Source organism: Propithecus coquereli, unplaced genomic scaffold (assembly GCF_000956105.1).
Source record: "Propithecus coquereli isolate 6110/MARCELLA unplaced genomic scaffold, Pcoq_1.0 Scaffold67, whole genome shotgun sequence".
NCBI classification, from domain to species: Eukaryota; Metazoa; Chordata; class Mammalia; order Primates; family Indriidae; genus Propithecus; species Propithecus coquereli.
In genome coordinates this window covers 4,716,279-4,743,298 of record NW_012152729.1, presented here as the reverse complement: position 1 = coordinate 4,743,298, position 27,020 = coordinate 4,716,279, and the positions used below count along the sequence as shown (strand labels likewise).

At 57.4% G+C, this 27,020-nt stretch overlaps 2 protein-coding genes across 4 annotated transcripts; both read left to right on the top strand.

The window, feature by feature from the left end:
* SLC12A4 (solute carrier family 12 (potassium/chloride transporter), member 4) lies at nt 1-22,296 on the top strand. Of its 3 annotated transcripts, none has more exons than XM_012660559.1 (24): nt 1-245; nt 5,376-5,470; nt 6,929-7,060; nt 11,300-11,446; nt 11,548-11,602; nt 13,102-13,232; nt 14,521-14,762; nt 14,908-15,122; nt 15,621-15,785; nt 15,865-15,963; nt 16,184-16,241; nt 16,550-16,724; nt 17,101-17,219; nt 18,565-18,663; nt 18,920-19,039; nt 19,293-19,397; nt 19,648-19,816; nt 20,109-20,304; nt 20,412-20,581; nt 20,669-20,800; nt 20,880-20,987; nt 21,146-21,330; nt 21,471-21,604; nt 21,761-22,296. In XM_012660559.1, exons 1-24 carry the CDS (start codon nt 41-43, stop codon nt 21,850-21,852), a joined length of 3,348 nt encoding a protein of 1,115 aa, XP_012516013.1. In that variant the 5' UTR covers nt 1-40; the 3' UTR covers nt 21,853-22,296. The 3 variants fall into 3 exon arrangements, with proteins under 3 accessions (XP_012516013.1, XP_012516014.1, XP_012516015.1); XM_012660560.1 differs by having other exon boundaries at nt 85-245; nt 11,548-11,606; nt 21,761-22,294; XM_012660561.1 differs by lacking the exon at nt 5,376-5,470 and having other exon boundaries at nt 180-245.
* Nucleotides 21,901-25,714, top strand: LCAT (lecithin-cholesterol acyltransferase). The gene is made up of 6 exons (XM_012660562.1): nt 21,901-22,662; nt 23,370-23,526; nt 23,605-23,720; nt 23,809-23,904; nt 23,992-24,216; nt 25,124-25,714. Exons 1-6 carry the CDS (start codon nt 22,512-22,514, stop codon nt 25,696-25,698), a joined length of 1,320 nt encoding a protein of 439 aa, XP_012516016.1. The 5' UTR covers nt 21,901-22,511; the 3' UTR covers nt 25,699-25,714.
* Nucleotides 25,715-27,020: the final 1,306 nt, after the last annotated feature.

The window sequence follows — 27,020 nt, the reverse complement described above, 5'->3', positions numbered from 1 at the left end:
CCCGGGGGGCGGGCGGAGGAAGTGAGCGCAGCGGGGAGGAATGCGAGCGGGCGGGGCGTGCGGGCCCGGGGCGGCGGGGACTGCCGGCAGGCGGCCGGGACGGCGGGTGCGGCGGGGCCGAGCACGCGCGATGCCTCACTTCACCGTGGTGCCAGTGGACGGGCCGCGGCGCGGCGACTATGACAACCTCGAGGGGCTCAGCTGGGTGGACTACGGGGAGCGCGCCGAGCGGGAGGACTCGGACGGTGAGGGCGCGTTCGGAGCGGGCCGTGGCGGGACAGGGGGGGCCACGCGGGGCCCTCGCCCGCACGCAGCCCCAGACCTTGCGCGCACACGTCGATGCGGTCTCAACTTTTCGTCGTCTGCGCCGTCGCAATCAACTCCCAGCTCCGCGCGCGCGGACTCGATTTTCCTCGGCTCCGGGCGCCCGCCGCCCGACCGCCCTCCCCACCCCAGCTCCTCCCCTGCGGGCGGCGGGCGAGGGCTGCAGACGTGGCCGCCCCGGGAAGCCAGCCTGCAGGGCCGCCCGGCTTGGGATGGCGCCCGGCCCCCATCTCCGGCCCTTCCCGGCTGGGAGCACAGCTGAAGCCCCGACATCATCCCCTTCAATTTCGGTGAATCGCCCCCATCCTCTTTCGCCTCAGCTCCCCATTTGGGATGCAGCGTCTCTGCCTTTAAGACTCTCCTCCCGTTCCCCTCTAGTGTCTCCCCGCACCCCTGGTTAGGAGAGACGGGGTGTGCCTGCCGACCGGCTCTGCGGGTAACTGCCTGAGTGCTCTGGTGTTGTCCCAAGGCTTGTATCTGTAGGTACAGTGGGTATCTGCGGAGCGCTCACACGGAGCCAGGCTTGTCTGGGCACTCTACGTGAATTAACTCGTTTAATCTTCCCAGCATCCCCCAAGGGATAAGTACTGTTACTCGCACTTAGGAAGGAGTGGAGGGAGGAATAGAGGTTATGTAACTTGTGTCTGTTTGTGGGGTGTGATTCAAACCCAGGCTTGAGATTCCAGTGCCTTAACCTAGGTGTTAGGGCTGGACCTGGGGGTAAGCCCCGCCCCCCTCCTCCCAGATACCTGCCTCACACCATATCCCTTTCTCCATCTTCTACCCCAAGAGGTCCCCAGGGGCTGTCCTTACCGGGGCCCACCCTTGGAGTGTGAACACCACTGATAACGTGTACGTGTAGCAGCATATGCATGTGTGATTATGCTTGTGCAGGTGTGCAGCTGTGGGTATCACAAGGTGAAGGCCGGGTCAGGTTAGAGCATGCTCATGGCCACTGTTTCCGTGTCAGTGATGAGGATGGTGATATGACGGGTGACAAATGCCTGCAATGTCTGTGACTGACCCTGATGGAGATATGTGGGAAACATGTTGACATGTGTCAGGAGATGTGATCTTGACCTCTGATCTGTGATAGTGAAACGACTGAGGTGATCCATGCCTGATATGAGTGATGGCTAGGGTGTGTACCACCTGACTGCCATGTGTAGAGATGGCACAGGACAGTGGCATGGGCTATTGGACACTGTGGAAGTTTTACAAGCCTGACAGCTATGTGAGTGCCCTCCCTCCTCCCCACCCCCCATGCCCTTGTCTGTCCCTGTTCAAGTGGTCAGGGCAGGAACCAGCTTCCCTGCTCCCCAGTCCTGGGAGGCTCTCTCTCCCCAGAGGCTAGACTGGCTGGCCTGCCTAGGATCGGCCTGGACCAGTTGGCAGGCAGAGCTGAGACTTTGGCCCCGCCTTAGCCCCTGCAGAGTGACTGAAGGGACCTGGAGCCACATTGGCTAATTCCTGCTGGATCCCCCCAGGTTAGGCCAGCTCCTCCCTCTACCCCCCTTCCTCTTCCTCCTCCTCTTACTCCTTTTCAGCTAGACCTTGGCTGTCTGCAGGATGGGGGACACCCTGCGACCGGGTGAGTGATTTTGATCCTTGGTGGGGCCTGGCAAAGCGTCAGAGGGCACAAGTCCATCTCCTCGGTCCCTCCAGCTCAAGACCCACAACACCTCTACTCTGAGGGGTGTAGATGGGCCTGATCATCCAGGCCACCTTGGCCTGTGGGCAAGGGGTAGGGAGGTTCTGGAGGGGCACCTCTGGCAGATGCCCATGTGCACAGGGATCAGGAGGGTCACCTGGATCCCCACCTGCCACTGGTGCATTCACAGTTGCTGGTGGGAGCACAGCCGTGTATCTCACAGGCAGCCCATGGGCCTAGGCCATGCTCAGATTCCCTGGGGGTCTCAGGTGGTGTCTGAGCAAGCTTTGGCCTGGCAGGCATGCCCAGACCTGCCCTGGGATTTTTGGAATAGCTGAGACCTAAACTGGCAGCCTGAAGCTCAGGGCAGTACAGACATCCAGCCACTGCTTAGACCCCTCCACATTCCCACAATCACCTGGAAGCTTTGGGGAACTCCAAGGAGTACCTGCCAGGTGTCTGGCACCAGACTGTCCCTTTTCTGGTGTATCTGGGCTATTGGAAAAGCAGGTATTACTATCACTACGCTATAGAAGAGGAAACCAAGGCAGTGCAGAGAGATCAAGTAGGTTTCCCTGGGTCACACAGGGGAAGGTCCAGGAATCCAAGCCAGACTGCCAGCCATCTGAATACCCAGAAGCCAGGGTATAGCCTGGCCAAATTGCATATCCCAGACCTTCTCTATGTTAAAGGATTGTTCTGCACTCTGGGGTATACCATAGATGGACTGGGGTCTGGAGTAGGAACAGGGAACTTGCAACTCAGACCCCAATTGGCTCTGGTGGACCCTGGCACCTAGATGTGGCCCTCCTCTCTGGGTGACCTTACCTCTGAACCTCTCTGAACCTTACTGTCCTTGTCACTAAAAGGGAATAAATGCTATCTACTAGAATGTTGCTGTGAGATTAGAGACCACTTGGAAGGGCTCTGAGCCTCCCTCAAGCAATGGCTGAAAGGACAAGGGATCAGCTAGGTCTTGGAGGATCATTCACAGGCATTGTGGAGGGGCTGCTGTGTACTCAACTGTATACTTTCTAGATACTAGTACAGTCTCCTCAGAAACACAAGGCAGCAGTGGTGGGGCAGGCCGCACCACATGAGTTTAGCATAATTTGTAATTTATTTTCAACCTACTTTCACAAAAAGATCAGAAGAAGTATACAATAAGAGTGCCTCCCCAAAGGGTTGTTACTGACAGGAAGATCGAAAACCATGCAGAGGAAGGGGCAAGGACTCTGAGATGAGACAGTTGGGGACGTCATCGAAGGAATAAATTTAGCTTGGAGATTCCTGGCAGCCAAGTCAGAAAGGGAAGTAAGATGAGTGGTATGGCTGCCATTTTCTGATGAAATGAAGCATCTGATTTATTCAGGAGAGACACTTTTTTGTCATGAAACTCCAACAGTAATTTTCAGAGGCATCACATATCACTGATGGGCCGTGGATGTAGTGGGCAGTGTGTTACTGGGTTTTAAGAGTTTTCTTGTAACTCCTTATCCTGATCCTGAACAAGCATTGAGGGCACAGCAAATGTCACAGGGTATCTGAAGAAGTATGTGACCCCACCAGGCTTTCACATGACAGGGGGGCTTACTTGACCTCTGGCTGCTTTTGTCCACTGTGCTGTTGGCATTGACCTACAGGAACGTGGGACTGAGCTGCTAAGCTAGTCCGGGTTGCTGGATGAGGCAAATGTACTGCTTTCACATCCTGTGGGAAGGAACAGCTGACTTTGCCCCAGAAATTTCCATGGGCACACTTTACCTGTTAGTGTGCTTGGGTAATAAAGAATCCACAGTACAGCACTTGCTGAGTGGTTGTTGGCTCAGAGAAGATAAGTTAAACCTCATCCTGGTAGCAAGAGGGCGTATCAGATGGAGTAGGATGCATCAGCTAGCATTCTCAGCTGCAAACAAGAGAAATGAATTGTCGCCTATTTAAACAGAAAATGGTGGGCACAGCAGGTGCGTGGCCCAATCACTGGTCTGAGTTGGTGATGATATTTCTGTTGCCACTTTCATCACCAGACACCATGCCAGCCCTTCTGCCCTCAAAACTGCCTACTGCTGCCATCCAACACAAGGTGGCTTCTTTGAACCAAAATGTCTGCTTCCCATTTGCTGTGAGGTCTTGAGCCAGTGCCGCTGCTGCCAGACTGTCTGGCGTGGGGGTTGGGGGGACCCTCTGCATCTAGAAAGGGAGTGCTTGGCATCTTCTGCCTGCTTGGTGGGAAGATGGGAATGTCACCCACTGAGACTCACAAGGGACAAGAGTTGGAAAACAAGGAAGCGTGTGATTGATGGGAGGCCAGAAACAGCAGCTGAACTTTAGGAGTTGAGGCAGGCATTTGGGACCAGGCGCAGTGGCTCATGCCTGTAACCCCAGCACTTTGGGAGGCCAAGGCGGGAGTATTGCTTCAGGCCAAGAGTGAGACCAGCCTTGGCAACACAGTGAGATCCCGTCTCTACAAAAAATTTAAACATCAGCCGGGTGTGGTGGTGCACACTTGTAGTCCCAGCTACTAGGGAGGCTGAGACAGCAGTATTGCTTGAGCCCAGGAGTTGGAGGCTGCTGTGAGCTATCATCAGGCCACTGCTCTAAAGCCTGGGTGACAGAGCAAGACTCTGTCTCAAAAAAACAAAAAAAGGAGCATTTGACTCCTTTCAGCGAGGTTTCCTTCCAGCTGGGGCACTGTTTCACCAGCTTGCGGGGTGGGGTGGATCGAGGCTAGTCTGGGGCAAGTGGCGGAATCTGAGGGCAAAGAGGCCAAGGCGCTGCCCCCGCCAACAGTCCCTGCTCAGCCCAACACCCACCGGCTTTTGTAGGTGACCTGAGCAGGGGCTCCACGCCTGTTCCGCTCTCTACCCTCTGGGGCTTACCCCGCCTCCCAGCATGCCCCGGGGCTGCTCTCCAGGACGACCCCGCGCGGTGCATGGTGGGGCAGCTAGCAGGCCACCTGAGAGCCATGGCAGCCGAAGGTGCTCTGTGCGGCTTCATCCATCTGGAGGGCAGCACCCGGGAGATCCCTGAGGACACCGAACCCTTGTCGCCCTGCACCCTGGGTACTCCAGAGAGCAGAAAGGCGCGGGGAAGGGTTGCAGTTTGGAGTGGGGGCGATCTGAGGGCCGGGCCACGCCCCCGGCAGGCTCCGCCCCTCCGTGGTCACACGTGCTTGTATTTGTGCATCTGGCGCCCTCACTTCGGTGTCTTTTCTAGAGGGAATGATGTTCTCGGTTTGGTCACTGGCTGCTCCCTGGCCCTTCAAGGATGCTGGCAGGTTGTGATGGGGAAACTGAGTTCCAGCCTTGTGACACTGTGGCCTCCAGGGCGATGTTTTGGGGGGCGGGATACAGGCTGGGGGCTCAGGAAGCAGACCCTAATTGTTCCTCTCTCTTCACAGGACATGGCAACCACAGGGAAAGCAGCCCTTTTCTCTGCCCCTTGGAGGCTTCCAGAGGAAGTGACTACTATGACAGGAACCTGGCACTGTTTGAGGTAGCTGAGGAGCCATTCTGGGCCACAGGTGTGGCAGGCAGGTGGGCGGGAGCGGCCTGTGGGGAAGAACCAAGGCCTCAGCTGAGCAGGCGGGCTAGGTGGTCGTGCCTCCTCTAGTCTCCCCTTGCCAGCCTGGCTCTCATGGCAGCCAGGCTGCAGCTCCCTCGGCCCTTTGACTGAAACCGCTTTCCCAGAGGGCCCTCACAACCCGGTCCCCATTGCCACTTCCAGGGCTATTCACTTCTGTCTTCCTTGTAACCCCTCAGCCGGGTGACCACTCCCTCAGGGTTTCCCACCTCAGGGTTTCGTCTCTTCTCTCCACTCCTGGTTCTTCTCTCAGTCCATGGTTCTTCGCTCTCCCGTGGACTCTTCTTTGTCCTTTTTGGTTGGCTTTTCCAACTCTGTCCCCCTCTAGTTCACTGAGGCCTGGTCCTTCCCACTAGATCTGCCCCCTCTCTCCACATTTGCAGCTTTAGTGGATACCTCTCTGGAAAGATCCCAAATTTGTGCCTTTGCCCTTGAATTTTATCCTTTTCAGACTCAAGCTGAAAAGTGAGGTCTGCATTTAAGACGCAGTTTAGGCTCCTAAACTCTGACCCGCACGTTCAGCGCCCCCATGACTGAATAATGTAGGTTCCTCGATCTCCACATGCCCCAAAGGGCCTATACCTTCATCTCTCACTCCCAACCGACTTCTCCCTGGGAGTAGGGTTAGAAGGGAGCCGACCGACAGGGAAAAGCTAAATGTGGGCAAGAGGCAGGTGGAGGCACAGTGCTGGGAAGGCCGCAGGAGCAGGGAAAGCAGCCCTGGGAGGCCTCCTGACTTGGGGAAGCAGCAAGGTTCTGCAGTGAAGGCCTTGACCTGGCCCCACCCGCGGATGGCTGGGGGGCCAGCATCCCACCTCTGCAATTGACGTGGGCGCTCACAGGGACTGGGGACTGGAGGGAAGACCATCCAGAAAGATCAGAGTTTGGGCAGACAAGAAAGACTTCACTTGTCCCAGACATCCCTCTTTTGCCATCCTCGGTTCCCTGAGGTGACTAGGGTGGCTTTTGTTGTGGGGAGTTGAGGGTAGATGTGAGTATGGAGGCCCAGTCATAACTGCGAGGTGGACAGGCAGAGCAGACAGGATGAAATGTACCATTTGCCTGCCTGCCTGCCAGCCGTGCCCTGCCCTCTCTCCCCTGAGGCAGGTGATTTTCACAAATGGGCTGGCAGTAATTGCAGCCAAGGTGGGGCAGAGAAAAGCAGCCGCTGGGCTGGGCCTTTGAGTGCCTCGTGCTGGGGTGTGGTGCCCACACCTGCCCAGTTGACTGGCTTGGGCTTCCCCAGGCAAGAGCTGGGATCAGGCCCAGGCCTGCCTCAGGGCTTGGCGCGGGGCCAGGCTGCTGGCTACACACAGGTAGCCTGGCGCTGGCCTGGCCCCTTGCCACCTAGCCCCGTGGCTCTATTTACAGGAAGAGCTGGACATCCGCCCAAAAGTGTCGTCTCTTCTGGGCAAGCTCGTCAGCTACACCAACCTCACCCAGGGTGCCAAGGAGCATGAGGAGGCTGAGAGTGGGGAGGGCCCCCGCCGGAGGGCAGCTGAGGTGAGTTGGTCGGGGCAGCAAAGGGACCACACCTGGAAAGACAGACCCAACACCATGGAATTGGCTGTTTCCCCACGTGGTGGTGAGCACGCCAGGGGAAGTAGGTGCAGGTGTGGTTAGCATGGAGGATGGGCACTGAGTGCCTTGGCTCAAGGATGCTTCAAGAGGTGTGGGCTACGGAGGAGCTCCTGGGGAGGCGGGGAAGAGGGCCAGAGAAGCCCTCAGAAATGACAGCTCAGCACTGTGGCTCATGCCTGTAATCCCAGCACTTTAGGAGGCTGGGGCAGGAGGATTGCTTGAAGTCAGGAGTTTGAGATCAGCTTGGGCAACATAGCAAGGCCCTGTCTCTACAAAAAATTTTTAAAATTAGCTGGTATGGTGGTGTGTGCCTGTAGTCCCAGCTACTCCAGAAGCTGAACCCAGGAATTCAAGGTTACAGTGAGCTTTCATCGTGCCGCTGCACTCCAGCCTGATGACAGAGCAAGACCGTGTCTCTTAAAAAAAAAAAAAAAAGCAAGAAAGAAATGAGAGCAGCAGCTGCCTTAACTCAGTCCTCACTGTGTGTGAGGCACCACGCTAAGCAGAGGGCCCACGTTCTTGAACGTCAACCTCACAACAAAACTAAGAGACAGGTGCTGTTGTTATTCCCATATTTCAGATGAGGATACTGAGAGGGTGTTAAGAAACTTGCCTAGGCCAGGCGAGGTGGCTCACGCCTGTAATCCTAGCACTCTGGGAGGCTGAGGCAGGAGGATTGCTTGAGGTCAGGAGTTAGAGACCAGCCCGAACAAGAGCGAGACCCCGTCTCTACTAAAAATAGAAAAAATTAGCCAGGCGTGATGGTGCATGCCCGTAGTCCCAGCTACTCAGGAGGCTGAGGCAGGAGGATCGCTTGAGCCCAGGAGTTTGAGGTTGCTGTGAGCTAGGCTGACGCCACAGCACTCTAGCCCGGGCAACAGAGTGAGACTCTGTCAAAAAAAAAAAAAAGGAACTCGCCTGAGATGGCTGAGCTAGATGAGATCAGTGCATAATGCTAATGCTGGGAGACACACTTGTGGGATGTGTAACTGTGTAGAGGCCAGATCACTGGCATCACAACAGGGTGAATGAGGGTGTTGCCTTTGGAGCCAGGAACCTAGTTGTCCCTTGGAGGCCATGCAATGTAAAGCAAATGACAAACCCTCCTGCTGCTCACTGTTGGCCCAAGGCTCCACAGCCTGCAGACCCCTTCAACAGCCCCTAGGCTCCAGGGGCCATATATGTGTGCTTAGAGCCTGGCACTGCCTGGTGGGGCTTCTTCTCTGTCCTGGTCCCATCACCTGGTCACCATCCAGTCCTCTCTTTAGGATGACTTTCACCTCTTTGCCAAGCTCCCGTGTGCGATGGGACTCAGGTTAGCTGAGGGCGGAGGATTTTTCTGCATTTTTGATTTTGAGGCAAGGGACCCTCCCAGAGGTTTAGGAAGCGGCTGTGTTTTGGAAGGAGCTGGGGGCTGGAGTGTGTCTTGGAGGTCAGCACGAGCTGCAGGCGCTCCTGGTTGGGATAAGCCGGGCCTCCAGCCTCAGACCTGTTTGTGAGATTTGGGCCTTCATGGAGTGAGCCCGGGAGTGAGGGGAGTCCCAGCTGAAGTGCACCCCTCACCTTGCCTTTCCGGGTGGCAAGCCAGCCCACGCTTCAGAGAGGGCAGCTGACATCTTGAGGTCGCACAGACCCAACCCCCCAACCCTATCCAGCTGGCTGTGATTTTGCTGGCAAGTTCTGGACTATAGATAGCGGAGAACCCTGACTGGCTCCGCTGTCTTATCCGGCACTGCAGGGGCATCTCAACTTCTCAGCGTGTTGCCTGCGGTCGGGGAAGGGCCCTTAGGTAAGAGCTTCATCCCTGTCCCTTCAGGCCAAGCTGCCAAGCCAGGGAGTTGGTGGCTCAGAGTGATAAGGCCTCTAAGAGAGGCTAGTGCACATCTTAGCAGGAGAGGGAAGGAAGCCTGGGCTGGCGAAGGGCCATGGTCCCTTGGCCTAATGTGCAACCTGTGAGGATGCTGGGTCCAGCCTTGAGTTATCTACTGAGCTCACCTGGCCCCAGGGTAAGGATGTGAGAGGGGGCTGGGTGTCCCAGCTCCAGTGGCTTTTCCCTGGAGGAAGGAGCAGCCTGGTCAAGTGCACAGGGAGTGGGTAGGAAGCTAGGGCTCTGGGGCTGCTTAGCTGTGGTGCTCACCCAGGGCGGGTCTGAGCGGGGACCTCAGGAAAGGAAGGCTTGAGGCAGGAAGGGTGGGCCTCCAGCCAGACCATGCTAAGGCCTAAAGGCAGCCTCTCCCTAGCAGCCGCTCCAGCTCTGGCCCGGACCTTTTGAGACTGCCAGAGGTTATTTGGGGCCGCAGAAACCATTTCTGGCCCTGCCCTTTCCCACACTGCCCTTTTCTCAGAATGACTCAACCTAGGCTGGGGGTGGGACTGGGAGCTCTTCTGCCACTGTGCAGTGGGTGCCATCATCTGAGAAGGGCTCAGACAGAGCCCTGGTGAGATACATCTGTCACCTACACTGTGCTGTGCAGGACAGGTCAAGGAACCATTTGGTCTGGCCCAGGCTCTTCTGAGGTCCTTTAGGCCAGCAGTCCCCAACCGTTTGGCACCAGGGACTAGTTTCATGGAGGCCATTTTTTTTCTTGCCTTTGTTGTTGGGGGGGGGGGTGGGGGACAGGGGTTGCAGAGCTCAGGCGGTGTTGCGAGTGGTGGGGAACAGCTGTAAATATAGATGAAGCTTTGCTCACTCGCCTTCTGCTCACCTTCTGCTCTGCACCCCTCCCCCACCCCGTTCCTAAAATACGTGGAGGAAATGTTTCCACTGCAGCTTTAGGCCACACACAGATCCTACCCACCAGGCCAGGATCCTACAGAAGGTTCCTATGGCTACATAGTTCTCTCCCCACCCCAGCATCAGGGCAGGAGGAGGCTTCACTGGAGCTCCAGTGGAAGCTCTTTGGGCCCTACTGCGCTGAGTGACATTCAGTTTTTTAAAAAGACACCAGCCTGCCTCTGTGCTCTCAGCCTCTGCCCTGGCCCCTGGCTGGTCCCTGCTCTGTCCTTAGTTGAGAAATCCTGCCTGGGTCTGCACATTAGACCTTCCTCGCCTGCCCTACAGCCTGAGTCCCCTCTCTGCAGGATTTTCCCAACAGGATGTCCCAGGGGCTTCCAAGGCACCGCTCACTGGGTTGAGAACCTTTCGGGCACTCGCAGGGCCTGCCGGTGATAGAACAGTAAACAAGCCAAGTCTACCCCAGTATGGTACGAGACACACAAGTAAACAGTCCGTTACCATGACCTGTGGTGACCACTCTAGTAGAAGGCTGTATTAGATGCTGAGGGAATGTAAGAAGGAGTACCAGCTCCACCTTAGGCAGCCCAGAGAACTTCCTGGAAGAAGTAACAGTTAAACCTCCTGGAGGTTTCACTGAAGAGGAGTTTGCCAGGCAGTGAGGCAAAGCTGACACTCCAGGCAGAGTCTAGCACATTCCCAGGTTTAAAGAATCTGAGGGCCCTATGTGGTCAGGGGCTGGGGCTAACAAGGGAGGTGATGGGACACGTCTGGTGGCCCAAGCTGGGAATCTGGGCCATACACTGGATTATAGCACAACGCAGAGGGTTTTCAGCTTGGATGATGAGACTGGACTTGGTTTTCGGAGACCTGCACTGACAGCAGAGTGGGCTGGATTGTGGGGGGAGGTTGACAGGCACCGGAGGGTGCCACCCAGGTGCCCCAGGTGTACTGCCCCAGCTTCAAAGGACTAAGGCTGGGACAAGACAAGCTGGTCTTAGGGCAGCAGGGAGACAGACTGGGTAGGAGTCTGTGTCCACTTGGACTGGAATGGGAGCTTGGGGAGAGGGAGGGCCAGAGATGACATCTTGGACTTTTGCTTGGATGACTTGGGGCATGCTGGCTGAGAAGGTGGAGATCTGAGACAAACTGCTCTTTGCAGAAGTTTAACAGGAGAGAGGAAGGGAAGGAGGCAGTACCTCGAGGGGGAGTTAAGATTCAAAAGTTCACACATGGGATTTTAAAAAGAATCAGATTTTACACCTCTCCAATCATAACTGTCTTTGTATGTGAAAGTTAATAGAGACATCCTAGCTGTCACCTCCACCTCCTGTGTTCCCCAGAACCCCACTGGGTGTGAGGGGCTGCTGAGTGTCTAGGGCTGGGCCCCTCTGATGCTTTGTGCACCCCTCCTCCTGCCCACATAGGCGCCCAGCATGGGCACCCTCATGGGGGTGTACCTGCCCTGCCTGCAGAATATCTTCGGGGTTATCCTGTTCCTGCGGCTGACCTGGATGGTGGGCACGGCCGGGGTGCTGCAGGCCCTCCTCATCGTGCTCATCTGCTGCTGCTGTGTGAGTGTCCCGACGGGGACAGGGGTGGGCTGGGCATAGGCCATGGCCGCCCTGCAGAGCCCACCCAACTAGGCTGCTCACCCAGGCCCTCCTTCCCACAGACCCTGCTGACAGCCATCTCGATGAGCGCCATCGCCACCAATGGTGTTGTTCCAGGTGGGTGAGTGCCACCCAAGGCCTGGTGGGGGGAACAGGGCCCAGAATCCACCTTGACCTGCCCAGGAACCCACATGGCTCACCCCTATGCCCCAAGCAGTTCTCTGGTGGTCGTAGTCCCTGACTCTAGGACCGTGCCACCACTGAGGAGCTTCCCTGCTTGACAGAGTTTGAGACTGCTGTTGTGTTTTGTTTTGTTAGTATAAAAATAATACCAAAAAAAAAAAAAGGCCATGTATGTTTACCATAAGAGCGTTTGAAAATACGGAAAAATGTAGAATGGAAAATTGAGGCTGGGTGTAGTGGCGCACCCCTGTTGTCCCAGCTACTCAGGAGGCCGAGGCAGGAGGATGGCTTGAGCCCAGGAGTTAGAGGTTGCAGTGAGCTATCATGATGCCACTGTACTCTAGCCCTGGTGACAGAGTGAGACCCTATCTCAAAAAAAAAAGAAAAAATTAAAAGCATCTGTAATTCCACCATCCTGAGTTCATTACTGTTTACTTTTTAGTATGTGGTCATAGGGTCTTATAAAGCATTGGGCACACAGTTGCACACAAGTGCACTTTTTCTCTTATATATGTATGTGTATATAGATACATGTATTTGTATTTCCCAAATGTATATGTATATATACACATAGGCATGCGTATGTTTATATTTAGGTTTGTGTTTCCCAAATGTTGGAAACATTTTTTTAAAACAGGATTCTCCATGGTAAACTGTAACCTAATTTATGTGATTATCCTTCTACTTGTGGGTTCTACTTTTTCACTATTATAAACTTTGTCATGAACAGCCTCACACAAATCTCCGTTCACACCCCTGGCAGTTCCCGTAGGAGAGGGTCCTAGCAGTGGGAGTACCGCATGAAAGGGGTTGATCATTTTTTAAATTTCTTGATCCCTGTTCTCAGATTTTCACCAGAGAAGTTTTATCAGGAGCAGATACAACCAACAACATGGGATCACTCTTGTCCCCCAAATGCTTGCCACCCTGGGACCCAGTGTTGGCTCTGAGTCTTGCCAGGGGTGTTAGACTCTGACAGAAGCGCAGACTCGGGGCAAGAGGGTCAGCCATGACTGCTCACCTGGTGGCAGGCCCTGTGCTGGGCCCTGGGGGCCAAAGACAGGACAAGACACAGTCCCTGCTCTGGTCTGGAGGGATCAGACTAACAGAGGCATGAGCCTCGGGAGGGGTGAGGTGTGCTGAGATAGGACACACCCAGCCAGAGGAGTCTGTGGGGACTGCCCTGAGTGCAGGGAGTTGGAGGACAGTGGCTGCTCAGTCACTGCTGCGGACCTAGAGCTGCCCCAGCAAAGTAGTCATTTCATTGGCCTGTGCTGGGCGTTCTTGTCGTATGGGAATGGGCTCCGAAGCCAGCCATGCAGCCTTTCTCATCTGTAAATGGGAAAAGCAGTCCCTGTCCTCCTGGGCAGGGTGAGGGCCTGTCATGGGAAGACCCCCTTGACCTGTGTGCACTTTTCCTTTCTCTGCTGTAGCTGGGGGCTCCTATTTCATGATTTCCCGCTCACTGGGGCCGGAATTTGGAGGCGCTGTGGGCCTGTGCTTCTACCTGGGAACGACATTTGCGGCAGCCATGTACATCCTGGGGGCCATCGAGATCTTGCTGGTGAGTCCAGTTAAGCCCTGGCCAAATCTGGTCATGTCCAAACAGTCCCTTTGGACTCTAAACAAAAGGCTCAGGCAGTTCATGACCCCTGCACCTCTGGCCAAGGCCTGGGGGTTATAAAGCGGGAGGCCTCAAGGGAAAAAGACCTTTGCTCAGACCAGTCTGCCTTTCACCTCCTTGCCCATTTGGGCCAGGCAGGGAAGGGGCCTGGCTGCCTTCACCTTGGCCCTGGATGTTCCACCTAGCTGGGCACCGTTACGGTCATGGCAGGGGGTCCGTGCACTGTTGCATTTAGCTCAGTGACAGATCTTGGTGATGACACAGAGACTGCCTCCTGGGCTCGTGTGGACTCTGGCCAGCTCTGTCTCCTGCAGGGCTCTGCGCTTCAGATCTAGCTTCTCCTTGTCCCTCAGTTGGGGTGAGTAGCCACAGGACCCTGTCTGGAGGTTGGTGCCCCCTCCATGAGCCACATGGGTGCTGTCAGACTCAGCTCCTCACTCCCCCTAAACTGCCCCAGCTTGTGGGAGCAGAGGTGGAGGGGCTGTGGAAGGCACAGGGTGACAGGTGCCCACCCCTGCCTGGCTATGCCAACACTTCCAAGTCCTCTACCTGCAGTACAGATCTTGCACCAGGATTTTCTGATTTGGGGGAGGTTTTTTTTTAATATTTTCTATTTCTCATATTCCTTGTACTTTTATTATTTGGCACTCTTCTGTAGGGAAAATCTGCCCCTTCTTCCCATTCATTTTTTTATTCAACCATGTAATTATATCTGTATGGACTTCTAGATATTTATTCTTTGGGTTGTAACACAATACCGTCATTATTTATTTTGCTCAAACTCTTCCACTGTGGCTATGCAGCCATTCAGGTTGGCACCTGTGTCTGGATCCTTTTTCATTTGTTTGTTTGCAAATAACAGTTTTATTAAGATATAATTTACATTCCATGCAATTCTCTACTCATTGAAAATGTACAATTCAGTGGTTTCTAGTATATTCACACAGTTGTGCAACCATCACCACAATCAATTTTAGAACATTTTCATCCCTCCCAAACGAAACCCCATCAGTCGTCATTCTCCCTTCCCTCCCAGCCCTAGCAACCACTAATCTGATTTTTGTCTCTATGGATTTGCCTATTCTCGACATTTCATGTAAACAAAATCATATAATATGTGGTCTTTTATGATTGGCTTCTTTTACGTATGCTTTTAAAAAGAAAACCAAAATGACAGGTTTTGCTCTCCAAATAGGAAGGTCAAACCCTCTCTGTCATCTCGTTTTAGACCTACATTGCCCCGCCGGCTGCCATTTTTTACCCATCGGGTGCTCATGACATGTCGAATGCCACCTTGAACAATATGCGTGTGTATGGGACCATTTTCCTGACCTTCATGACCCTGGTGGTGTTTGTTGGTGTCAAGTATGTGAACAAATTTGCCTCGCTCTTCCTGGCCTGTGTGATCATCTCCATCCTTTCCATCTACGCTGGGGGCATCAAGTCTATTTTTGACCCTCCTGTGTTTCCGTAAGTAACCCATAAATTTGTCCAAGTATTGCACTGATGTCCCTCCTGTGTAGACAGCCTTTGATGCCCTGAGTCCTAGAGACTTCAGGGTGGGAACAGGCTGGGCCTCCAGCTGAGCAGGTGCCAATGCTTTTGTCCCCCACAGGGTATGCATGTTGGGCAACAGGACCCTCTCCCGGGACCAGTTTGACATCTGTGCCAAGACAGCCGTGGTGGACAATGAGACAGTGGCCACCCGGCTATGGAATTTCTTCTGCCACAGCCCCAACCTTACCACTGAATCCTGTGACCCCTACTTTCTGCTCAACAATGTGACCGAGATCCCTGGCATCCCCGGGGCAGCTGCTGGTGTGCTCCAGGGTGGGTCCTCCCTCTCGTCCTTCTGCTCCTGAGCCCACAGGCCAAGCAGGAGAGCAGAGCACAGAGCTGTCCTTGTTTGTCCAGCTCAGAAATAGGGGGCAGTTCTGGCTGCCTTCCCGGCCCAGCAGTGTCCTCTCAGTCTGGCTCCTGGCAGCTGAGCTTTGGGTGAACAGAGCCTAATTGGCCAGCGTCCCAGACCTGCAGTAGTCCCCAGAAAGTGCTGGCAGCCCTTCTCCCCGCGGCCACCAACCCCTGATGCTGCCTGGGGATGTTCCCACAGGAGCCATAAAGGGCCTCTGTCTGGGAGGCAGGCAGTGGCGGGGCCCTGGCTGATAGTGGTCCAGCCACGTTTGTCTGTCAGACTTCTAGCCAGAAATCTCCTTGCCTGTGGGCACAGCAGCCACTGGGCTGGAGCTGTCCCAAGTCCCCAGAGCGTCCGCAGCTGAACTGCCCGGGGCTGTAGGTGGGGCTGTGGTGGTTATGCTGCTGCCCCCACAGAAAACCTGTGGAGCGCCTACCTGGAGAAGGGCGAGGTGGTGGAGAAGCACGGGCTGCCCTCCACAGACGCCCTGGGCCTGAAGGAGAGCCTGCCCCTGTATGTGGTGGCTGACATCGCCACGTCCTTCACCGTGCTGGTTGGCATCTTCTTCCCCTCAGTAACAGGTGAGCCCCTCTTACCCATCCAGCCAGCCCTGCCCCCAAACCCAGGGAGTCTTTGAGGGAGTCTTGTCTGTTTTTGGAGGCATCATGGCTGGCTCAAACCGCTCTGGGGACCTCCGTGACGCCCAGAAGTCCATCCCAGTGGGGACCATTCTGGCCATCATTACAACCTCCCTCGTGTGTATCCTTTCCCAGGCCTGGGGCTGGGTGGGCAGGGAACAGGAGGCACCTGCCTGTGTGTAAGTTCCAGCCGGCATGCACAGGCGCTCCACACAGGCATGCGTGCATATATATCTCACCTTGCACACACGCACGCACATGTACACACCATGAAACCTCCAGCTGGCTGAAGCTGGGACAGCCATGTGTAGAGGGCCTTGCTTTCCTTGACGCCGCTGCAGACTTCAGCAGTGTGGTTCTCTTTGGCGCCTGCATCGAGGGTGTGGTTCTCCGGGACAAGTGAGTGAGCTGGGCCCCTCCCTGTAGCAGTGGCTCAGCTTTTGCCCGAGCTCATGCCAGAACCCCCATGCATGGTCTCACGCATGTCCTCAGGCTGCTGGCTGCCAGTGGTGGTCTGTGCCACCAGGTGGGTCAGACTCCTAGAGGACTTTTGCTTCTGAGAGGATGGTGACATCACGATCAGGGCTGGGCCAAGGGGGAAGGACAGGGCTGGCAGACTGGCCTTCTCCACTTAGGGGCCAGAGCGCTGCCCACTGTAGCCTGCCTTGTTGACACCTGACATCCTTTGCTCTGGGCCGCCCCTGCAGGTATGGTGACGGTGTCAGCAGGAACCTGGTGGTAGGCACATTGGCCTGGCCTTCGCCCTGGGTCATCGTCATCGGCTCCTTCTTTTCAACTTGTGGTGCTGGCCTCCAGAGCCTCACTGGGGCACCACGCCTTTTGCAGGCCATCGCCAAGGACAACATCATCCCCTTCCTCCGGGTGAGCCCTTCTGTGCTCCCCCATGGCCTGGTTGCTACTGGGCCCCTCATCTGGCCTGGGGAGAGAGATAGGGAATACACATGCACATGACCAGGCCATGTAGCCATCCATGTGGAGCTACTGAGAGCTGCCTGGGCTGCCCTGCCGTGCTATTGGGAGAGCTGCTTGGACCCACAACCCACGGCCTGTTTATAGCTCACCCAAAGCAGAGAGGCCTGGCGAGGTGGAGCCAGGGAGACCGTGGTCCTGTATGGATAGGCCTGGGTGTGGCCTGAGCCCCAGAGGAGGGCCCTGGTGGTGACGGAGGCCAGACTGTACCTTGGGGCCTGGGATGTGGAATGAAGGTGCTAGGACCAGCTTCTTCCCTGGCACACAGGTGTTTGGCCACGGGAAGGCAAATGGTGAACCCACGTGGGCACTCCTCCTGACCGCACTCATCGCTGAGCTGGGCATCCTTATCGCCTCCCTCGACATGGTGGCCCCCATCCTGTCCATGTGAGCTGGGGGCCGGGGCAGGGCAGGGGGCGGTCTTGGGAAAGGCTCCCTGGACCCCAGCACCTCCCCATGACCCTGTCTGGTGCTGAGGGTGCAGCTGGAAGATGTGGCAGCTGCCTGGGGAGGTGTTGCCTGGCAGGGCTCAGCCTAGCCCTGCATTCAGGAGCGTGCCTGGCACCTACGTAGGAGCTGTAAAGAGACCAACAGGTCCCACTCCCCTCTAGTGGAGTCCCCAAAGCAGGCAGCCAGCAGACCACCACCCCGGGCAGAGCAAGCACCAGGTCCCTCATGCCTTGATGAAGCCACCACTGCCCTGTCCATTTTCAAAATCATTTGCTTTTATTGCTTTGAATCATCTGGTCAAATCAGTGTGCCGGTGCCTGGCAGGCAGTGGTCAGCACGTGGTGATTCCTGGGGCCCCCCGAGGCAAAGCTTGCTTGGTTGCTGTGTCACCTCTGCCCTGCTGGGGTCCTTGCACACCCTGCTCTGGGGCGGGTGCTCCTCTTGCTTGCATGGTTGCGAATGGCCACCCCCCTTCTCTGCCCCTCTCAGGCCCCAGACCTGACAGGGCCCCTTTTTCCCGTGCAGCCTCTATCCCAGCCACAGTCAGCCCTGTGCTCCCTTGGCTTCCCCAACACACCCACCCCTCACATAAATCCACATCTGAAACTGTCCTTGCCCCAGTCATCTTGGGTGGTGGCCCCCCTGTCCACGCCAGAGGGCATATCTAAGCCTTTAGTGTGTGGCTCTAGCTGGCAGCCCTGTCCCCAGCACACCCTCTCCCGTGGGTCCTCCTGCCTTGCTCTGCCCTTCCTCTTCTGCCAGCTGCAGGTGAAGGTTGGTGCCCCTCCCTTAGCCCTCTGCTCCTTAGCTGCCTTCCCCGAGGGCTTGTGCAGCAGCCTTGCTCACGTCCCAGCCTCCCACGCCCACTGTAGCGTCTCCAAGCATCTGATTTGGTGCATTTGAATGGTCCTGGTCGTCATCTCCCGACCTGCTCCTCCTCACCACTTGCGTGACAGCCCCTCATGCACCTGGTCACCTAGGCCAGAGACCTGAGTATGTGTAGCCGGCTCTAGACATAGCACTTCCTGCCGCTCTGGGCACCATCCTCCTCCAACTCTTCCCTGCTCTTCCCATCTCCGCTGCGACCTGGCCCCACAGACACCTCTGCAGTGGGCCACTTGCCTCGGGCCGTGGAAGTGGGTGCTGTGGGCTTGAGACGACCTGGCTGAGCCCATGCAGGGCAGGGCCATGGGGAAGCTCAGTTTTGGGTCCAGGCCCAGCCTGATACCAGGTCCCTGGGGGCCAAGGAGGCCTCCGTGCCAACCACCTCCCTGTGCTGCAGGTTCTTTCTCATGTGCTACCTGTTTGTGAACCTGGCCTGTGCGGTGCAGACGCTCCTGAGGACCCCCAACTGGCGGCCCCGGTTCAAGTACTATCACTGGTGAGTACCCACTGGACCCCTGAGCCAAGTCCTCTGACACAAGAGATACTGAGGACTCCAGGAGCCCCATTCTGCATGAGGTTTGGGTTTCTGGGTGGTCCTTGTCCTGGGTGAAACGCAGTGGGGAGGGAGAATGTGGGCTGGGGGTTGACCTGTTTCTCCTACCCAGCATGTGACTTGGGACCAGGGCATGGGCTAGGCTGTGGCCTGGGGCTCTACTGGTCTTGCCCTGATTCTGCACCCCCCTCTGACCCAGGGCACTATCTTTCCTGGGCATGAGCCTCTGCCTGGCCCTTATGTTTGTCTCCTCCTGGTACTATGCTCTGGTCGCCATGCTCATTGCGGGCATGATCTACAAGTACATCGAGTACCAAGGGTGAGTTAAGGGCTGCTGCATGGCTTCTGCCAGCAGCCTGTACGGCACCAAGGGTGCCTGGCTGAGCAAGTGGGGTGGTCTGAATGTTGGGTTGGTGGGGAGCTGGGCCATCCTTTGCTAGCAACCATGGGTGCTGGGACTGGGAGGCTGTGAGACTCAGGGCTCCCAAGGGTGGCCTGGAGGATTTCTCTTTCTCGGAGACAGAAACCCCTGGGTGGGACCAGGGGCTCACCAGTTGTGGTGACATCTGCAGGGCTGAGAAGGAGTGGGGTGACGGGATCCGAGGCCTGTCCCTGAGCGCTGCCCGCTATGCACTGCTGCGGCTAGAGGAGGGGCCCCCTCACACGAAGAACTGGCGGTGAGTTGACACTCAGACGCTGGCAAGGGCCATCTCAGGGTTCTTAGGGGGCAGGAGGGTCAAGAAGTGCTGGCTCCCCCTCCTAGTCGAAGTTCCCCATCCCAGGGCTGTCAGGGGCACCCTCCTGCTCACTGTGGATCCATGCTACCCAAACCTGTGGGGGCCCATGATCCGAAGAAGGAAGAGGAGGAGGGGCTCCCTGGAGGCATCCGGCCCTGGTCTCAGGCTGCCTCCCCATCTGGCACCGCAGGCCTCAGCTCCTGGTGCTGCTGAAGCTAGACGAGGACCTTCACGTGAAGTACCCACGGCTCCTCACCTTTGCCTCCCAGCTCAAGGCCGGCAAGGGCCTGACGATCGTTGGTTCTGTCATCCAGGGAAGCTTCCTGGAGAGCTACGGCGAGGCCCAGGCTGCTGAGCAGGTGCCTGCTGCAGAGGGTGGGAGCCGAGCCAGACCAGAGGTGTCTGGGCTTTAGCTGGCATGTAGGGGAGGGGACCAATCCTGGCCAGCCAGGTGGACAGCACTGCTGCCACCCGAGATGTGGAACAAGGGGGGTGTCTGGCTGTCCCAGCTTGAAAACATGTCCTCTGGGTGGGCAGCTTACCCCCATTCCCTCCCCTGCTCCCAAGTAGTTTTGTGCACCAGGCACCCTGGGAGGGAGCCCAGCAGAGAGGAGCTGACAGCCTTGCCTCTGACTCTTGGGTATCCCGCAGACGATCAAGAACATGATGGAGATCGAGAAAGTGAAAGGCTTCTGCCAGGTAGTGGTGGCCAGCAAGGTGCGTGAGGGGCTGGCCCACCTCATCCAGTCTTGCGGCCTGGGCGGCATGAGGCACAACTCCGTGGTGCTGGGTTGGCCCTACGGCTGGCGACAGAGTGAGGACCCACGTGCCTGGAAGACCTTTATTGGTGCGTGAGGGGCTGGTGCCTGGGCTGGGCCAGGGGCTGGGGGTCCAGTGAGGTGGCAGAGGCCAGAAGGCCACAGACTGGTGGTCAGCAGTGCCCCTCATCCCCAGACACTGTGCGCTGCACCACGGCTGCCCACCTGGCCCTGCTCGTGCCCAAGAACATCGCCTTCTACCCCAGCAACCACGAGCGCTACCTGGAGGGCCACATCGACGTGTGGTGGATCGTGCACGACGGCGGCATGCTCATGCTTCTGCCTTTCCTGCTGCGCCAGCACAAGGTGGGCCACGTGGCTGGGCGCAGGTGGGAGAGGCTGGGCCCTTGGTGGGGGCTGTGACCGAACCAGCCACCTACCCTGTTGCCACAGGTTTGGAGGAAGTGCCGCATGCGCATCTTCACAGTGGCCCAGATGGACGACAACAGCATCCAGATGAAGAAGGACCTGGCCGTCTTCCTGTATCATCTCCGCCTTGAGGCAGAGGTGGAGGTGGTGGAGATGGTGAGCCGCCTGCCCTGACTTGGCCCTGTGGGTACCACGTCCCACGCAGCCCGGTCCTCACAGCCCGCCCTCTCCCCAGCACAATAGCGACATCTCCGCATATACCTACGAGCGGACACTGATGATGGAGCAGCGGTCCCAGATGCTGCGGCAGATGCGGCTGACCAAGACTGAGCAGGAGCGAGAAGTCAGTGGCCTTCTGGGTTCAGGCCAGGGACGGGTGCACGGTCCAGCCTTTGGAGACACCATGGGTGGTGGGGGTGTCAGAACAACTCACTCCAGCCTGACCCGGGCCCCCCCCCCTTTTCCCATGGCACCAAGGCTACCTCCTCTGATTGTCCCTAGGCCCAGCTAGTCAAGGACCGGCACTCAGCCCTGCGGCTAGACAGCCTGTACTCGGATGAGGAAGACGAGGCTGCAGCAGGGGCCGAGAAGATCCAGATGACATGGACCCGGGACAAGTATATGACTGAGCCCTGGGACCCCAGCCATGCCCCTGACAACTTCCGCGAGCTGGTGCACATTAAGCCGTGAGTGCAGCAAAAGCAGGCCCAGCCACCCTGGGGTCTGGGGGTGGAGGTGGGATGGGGCAGACAGCTGTGCGGGTGGGCCAGGCACCCTTCTTGCAGGACGGTTCACCATGACCCATGATCGGCTGCATTACCCACAGAGACCAATCCAATGTGCGACGCATGCACACTGCTGTGAAGCTCAATGAAGTCATTGTCACACGCTCCCACGATGCCCGCCTGGTCCTACTGAACATGCCCGGCCCACCCAAGAACAGCGAGGGTGATGAGAACTGTATCCCTTTGCAGAGAGGCAGGCAGTGGGGAGGCAGACCTTGCGTGAGGTCAGGCCAGGAGCCCTGGGTGCGGGTGGCCCAGGTTGCCCCAGCTCTGATTGATGGGGCACACTACCTTGGTCCTGGTGCTGCCTCCTTGACCCGATGCCTTGCAGACATGGAGTTCCTTGAGGTGCTGACCGAGGGCCTTGAGCGGGTGCTGTTGGTGCGTGGTGGTGGCCGCGAAGTCATCACCATCTACTCCTGAGCCCAGTGTAGTCTTGTGGAGTGGAAGTGTCCAGGGTAACAGTCCCTCCCAGCTTGCCTGGCTCTGCCCTGGACCCAGCTTTGAAACTGGGCCTGGGCGGGGCAGTGGAAATGGATCTGAGGTCCTTAGGGACTCTGGGAGGTTTGGGGACTTTCCATCCAGCAACCCAGTAGGCCTGTCCTGGCTGGAGAAGACTGGCGGGGGCTGACATGGGGCTTGAAGGCAGCCGGCCCAGCCCAGCAGTGCTATTTATTGCATATTTATTGTTCGGATGTCACCAGTGGAGAGGAGGGGAAGGGTAGCAAGGGAGGGGTCCAGCCCAGCCCGCCTGCAGGAAGACCTGGCTTGGGCTACTGTGGGCAGGGACCCCCACCACACCGAGCTGAATGGAGCCGGCCAGCTGAGGCCTGACTTTTTCAATAAAACATTGTATACTTCTGGGCCTCCGGCTGCCCTGGCTGTTTCCCTTGGCGGCAAGGGAAGAAAGCGGAACTGAATCCAGGCCCCGAGCTGGCTCCCCGCAGCTGTGGCCTTTCCGGCAATTTCTGGCCACCCCCATGGGCCAGGCTGTCCCTCCCACTGGCCCTGGGGCCCCTCCCCCCTGCAGCAGATAAGCCGGCCCAGGACAGCTTAGTCTGGCAGCAGGCGCTAGGGCCGGGATGGGGCCGCCTGGCTCCCTGTGGCAGTGGGGGCTGCTGGTGGGGCTGCTCCTCCCCCCGGCTGCCCCATTCTGGCTCCTCAATGTGCTCTTCCCCCCGCACGCCACGCCCAAGGCTGAGCTCAATAACCACACACGGCCCGTCATCCTCGGTAAGCCCCCGCCAGGCCCCTGACGCACCAGGCCGGACCTTGGGGAGCCTAGGCCCCAGCCCCTGGTAACCGACCTAGCCAAGGTCCTTCTGCCCCTGCAGTAGCCTGGATACCTACCCTGGTGTGGGGAGGAGCCAAAGGCTTGTCCTGCAGGGAAGTTGCCTTCTTCTCCCACCACACTGTGCCTGTGTCTCTGCCTTGCCTGTCCCACGGGGGTGGATCGAGGTATGGGGTGTGCCTAAGGTCTCGGCCAGAGCATTACGAGCTGTAGTCAGCTGCAGCCACGCTGGACCAAGGGCCAAGCCCCACCACTCCTTCTTTGGTCCCCATCCCACCAAGGACAAGATGCCCAGCCCAGGGCAGGAGGGCAGGAGGGGTCCAACAAGGCCTGCCGCCACCTCCCCATACCTATCTGCTCTCACCTTGGACTTTGGCAGCAGTGGAGAGCTGGGCTGGGTGTTTGCTTTGCAGAGGCAGGGGTCAGTGGCCTTGGCCCCTACACCTTCCCTTCCTGAGGGAAGCCTGGGCTTTGGGCTACTGGGGGGATTGCCGGGGGTGGGGGGCGTGGTCAGGAGAGCATGTGTGTCCTTTGCAGCTGGGGTTGAGGGTGATGGGAGGGTGGGGCTGGACCCTGCAGCATCCGGGGGTGATGGCTAGGGGCCGTGGGGGGAACCTGAGGAGTCCAGAGTGAGGGCTGGTGCTCGTAGTGCCTGGCTGCCTGGGGAATCAGCTAGAAGCCAAGCTGGATAAACCGGATGTGGTGAACTGGATGTGCTACCGCAAGACTGAGGACTTTTTCACCATCTGGCTGGATCTCAATGTATTTCTGCCCCTCGGGGTGGACTGCTGGATAGACAACACCAGGTATGTGCCATGTGCTCTGCCCTGGCCCCTGCATGCTGCCCCTTGGTTAGTGGCTGCTGAATGTCCCACCGCCCACAGGGTTGTCTACAACCGAAGCTCTGGGCTCCTGTCCAACGCCCCCGGTGTGCAGATCCGTGTCCCCGGCTTTGGCAAGACCTACTCTGTTGAGTACCTGGACACCAGCAAGCTGGCAGGTGGGTGTGCTGGGGGACCAGGCAAGGGCAGCCTATGGTGGCCTGCAGAGTCGTGGCCAGAGCCCCCAGTGCTGCTGCCTGCCCCCAGGTTACATGCACACGCTGGTGCAGAATCTGGTCAACAATGGCTACGTGCGGGATGAGACTGTGCGGGCCGCCCCCTATGACTGGCGGCTGGAACCCAGTGAGTATCTCTGTGGATGACAGGCTGGGGGGGCGGGACAGGTGACCCCTGACTCCAACTGCCCTGACCCCATCCACCCGTCTGCAGGCCAGCAGGAGGAGTACTACCGGAAGCTGGCCAGACTGGTGGAGGAGATGCACGCTGCTTACGGGAAGCCCGTCTTCCTCGTTGGGCACAGCCTCGGCTGCTTGCACTTGCTCTACTTCCTGCTGCGCCAGCCCCAGTCCTGGAAGGACCGCTTCATTGATGGCTTCATCTCTCTCGGGGCTCCCTGGGGTGGCTCCATCAAGCCCATGCTGGTCTTGGCCTCAGGTGAGATGGCCTCTGACCACTCGCGTGCTGGGGCAGGGGGCCTACCCTCACCCCAGCTCCTGCTCACGCTGACCTCTACCCTCCCCCCCTCCCCGGGCATGCCAACTGCCATTGGTCCCCCAGAGCAGTGACCCTGGCCTGGGCCATTAGGATGGCTCCTTCCAGAGTCTGTGTCAGTGATGACAAAGGGGAAGTAAACACAGGAAGTGAACCCCAGCAATCTGACCCAAGGTTTATTCCTTGAGGCACCAGATCTTGCCTACCTAGCTTTTAGCTACTTCTGCTCCCAGGAGCCCCTTCGCCCAGGGATCTGCTTTCGTGAGGAGGGATCTGCCAAAGCCAGGCCAGACCCTAGGAGCCCCTCCTCCCCTTCCTTGGAGACTGGCACCAGGGACCCAGCACAGCCACCACCGATTCAGCACCCACTATATGCTGGGCACAGCCAACTCAGCCTCCCTCCTAGGAGCTAGCTCACAGTCTGGTGAGGGAACACGCAGATCACCCCAGCAAAGTCAGACACAGACACCGCCTCATTCCATCCTTCCCAGAACACAGCTCTGATCCCTGAGCAGCACAGGCCACACCCCAGAGCCAACAGGACATGCCTGGGGACAACAGCCAGCACCGCCCCCACTGTCCACACACCCATCCTCAGGAAGGCCACCCTGCCCTCTTTTTGAGGTACTACAGCTCTGCCTTATAGAGATGCCATCAGGGCTTGACATTTAATAAGCCCTCATTGAGCACCTGCTGAATACCAGGGCTCGTTCAAGTTTATGGCTTAGAGTCCATGTCTGGTTTGGGCAGGGACAAGATGAGCACCCAGCCAAGCTTTACATTAGGGGCAAGTTGTGGGCCAGGGGTAGCCAGGCCTGGCTCCCCATCCCACCTTGCTCCATGTCCACAGGTGACAACCAGGGCATCCCAATCATGTCCAGCATCAAGCTGAGAGAGGAGCAACGCATAACGACGACTTCCCCGTGGATGTTTCCCTCTACCATGGCCTGGCCTGAGGACCACGTGTTCATTTCCACACCCAGCTTCAACTACACAGGCCGTGACTTCCAGCGCTTCTTTGCAGACCTGCGCTTTGAGGAAGGCTGGTATATGTGGCTACAGTCACGTGACCTGCTGAAAGGACTCCCAGCACCTGGCGTGGAAGTATACTGTCTTTACGGTGTGGGCCTGCCCACGCCCCACACCTACATCTACGACCATGACTTCCCTTACACGGACCCTGTGGGTGCTCTCTATGAGGATGGCGATGACACAGTGGCCACACGCAGCTCCGACCTCTGTGGCCGCTGGCAGAGCCGCCAGCCACAGCCTGTGCACCTGCTGCCCCTGCACGGGCTACAGCACCTCAACATGGTCTTCAGCAACCAGACACTGGAGCACATCAATTCCATCCTGCTGGGTGCCTACCGCCAGGGTTCCCCTGCATCCGCCAGTGCCAGCCCAGAGCCCCTGCCCCCCGAATAAAAGACCTGCCTTTGCTGCTATAAGCCCTGATGTGTGTTGTGGGATGAGAGGGAGGCATGGGAGTCCCCACACCAGGTTTCATGCATCACTAGCCACAGGCTCAGTGCTCTGTGGAACATGAGGCAGATGGGTTCTGCTAAGGCCTGGGATTGAACTGGGCCCCCTGAAACGTGCAGCTTCCCACTCTCTTGGTTGAGCTGTTTGGGCAGCCTACCCCATTCCTGCCTCTGCTAGTGGGGACCAGAGCCAGTTGTACCCACAGCCGGGCCATGGGGGTGCAGGCAGGAGAAGATCTGAGCTGTCCCTCCCAACTCCCAAAAGGGCAGATGAGACAGGGCCTTTGAGTGCAGGGTGAGTAACAGAGGCACAAGACTTTAGAGTCTTGGAGTGACAACCAGTTATCAGATCATTTCATAATTATTAATGAAGCTAAGTGCTCTGAGAAAGTTTAGCGAGCAGCAAGAGGCTGAGCCATGTGGGTCACGGTAGGCTTCCGGAGGAGCAGTGCCTCCACTGAGGTCAGAAGGGTAACAGGGACCATTTTAAAGACTGGGCTTTGAGCTAAGAGCAGTGTGCAGCTGCCGAAGGGTTTTAACCAAGGAAAGACTAGGACTAATCCAATCTAGAAAGACCCTTTCCTTGTAGGGTAGAATGCAGCCTAGGGGTGGGGGGTAGGAAGTGTGGGGTAACCATGGAGGCCAGTGCAAATCCAGGTGGGAGAGAATGCTAGCCAAGACTAGCAGTCTAGGACAGAGATGCATACAGATAAGGGGTCACTGGGGGGGTGAAATAACAGGGCGTGGTTGGCCATGGGTAGAGCCCAGCATGCCTCCAGGCCACTAGATGGTCACCCAAGGTGCCCCTCTTGAAAGAGGGAAGATGGTGCCTGAGGCAGTGAAGAATGGAAGGACCAGCATCATTGTGGCTAAGGAGTAAGTCTCAGTGTTTGAGGTTCCTGGGAGGAGGCAAAGGCAACAAAAGAGGCAAGAGTTGGAAGACGTGACAAAGGACAAAAATCAGCCATGCCTGATGCTATTAGGAGGCCGGTAGCAATGCACAGACCTGGCCAACCATCTGACAGCTTTAGGGAATTTGGGACCAGAGGTTAGAGCTGGAGTTGGGGTAAGAGAGGTGGGGCTCAGATTGGAAAGGGAAGGAGGAGCTGGCCAGACGGAGGGGTGCCTCCCTCTGTCTGACCCAGGGCGCAGCATGGAGGGCCTAGCAAAGAACATCAACCCTTTTCCCCAACCTGCTCTGGATCAGAGGTGACGGTGAAAGTGAAAGAAAAATGCAGAAAGGGGCACCTCTGAGGAAGGGTGAAG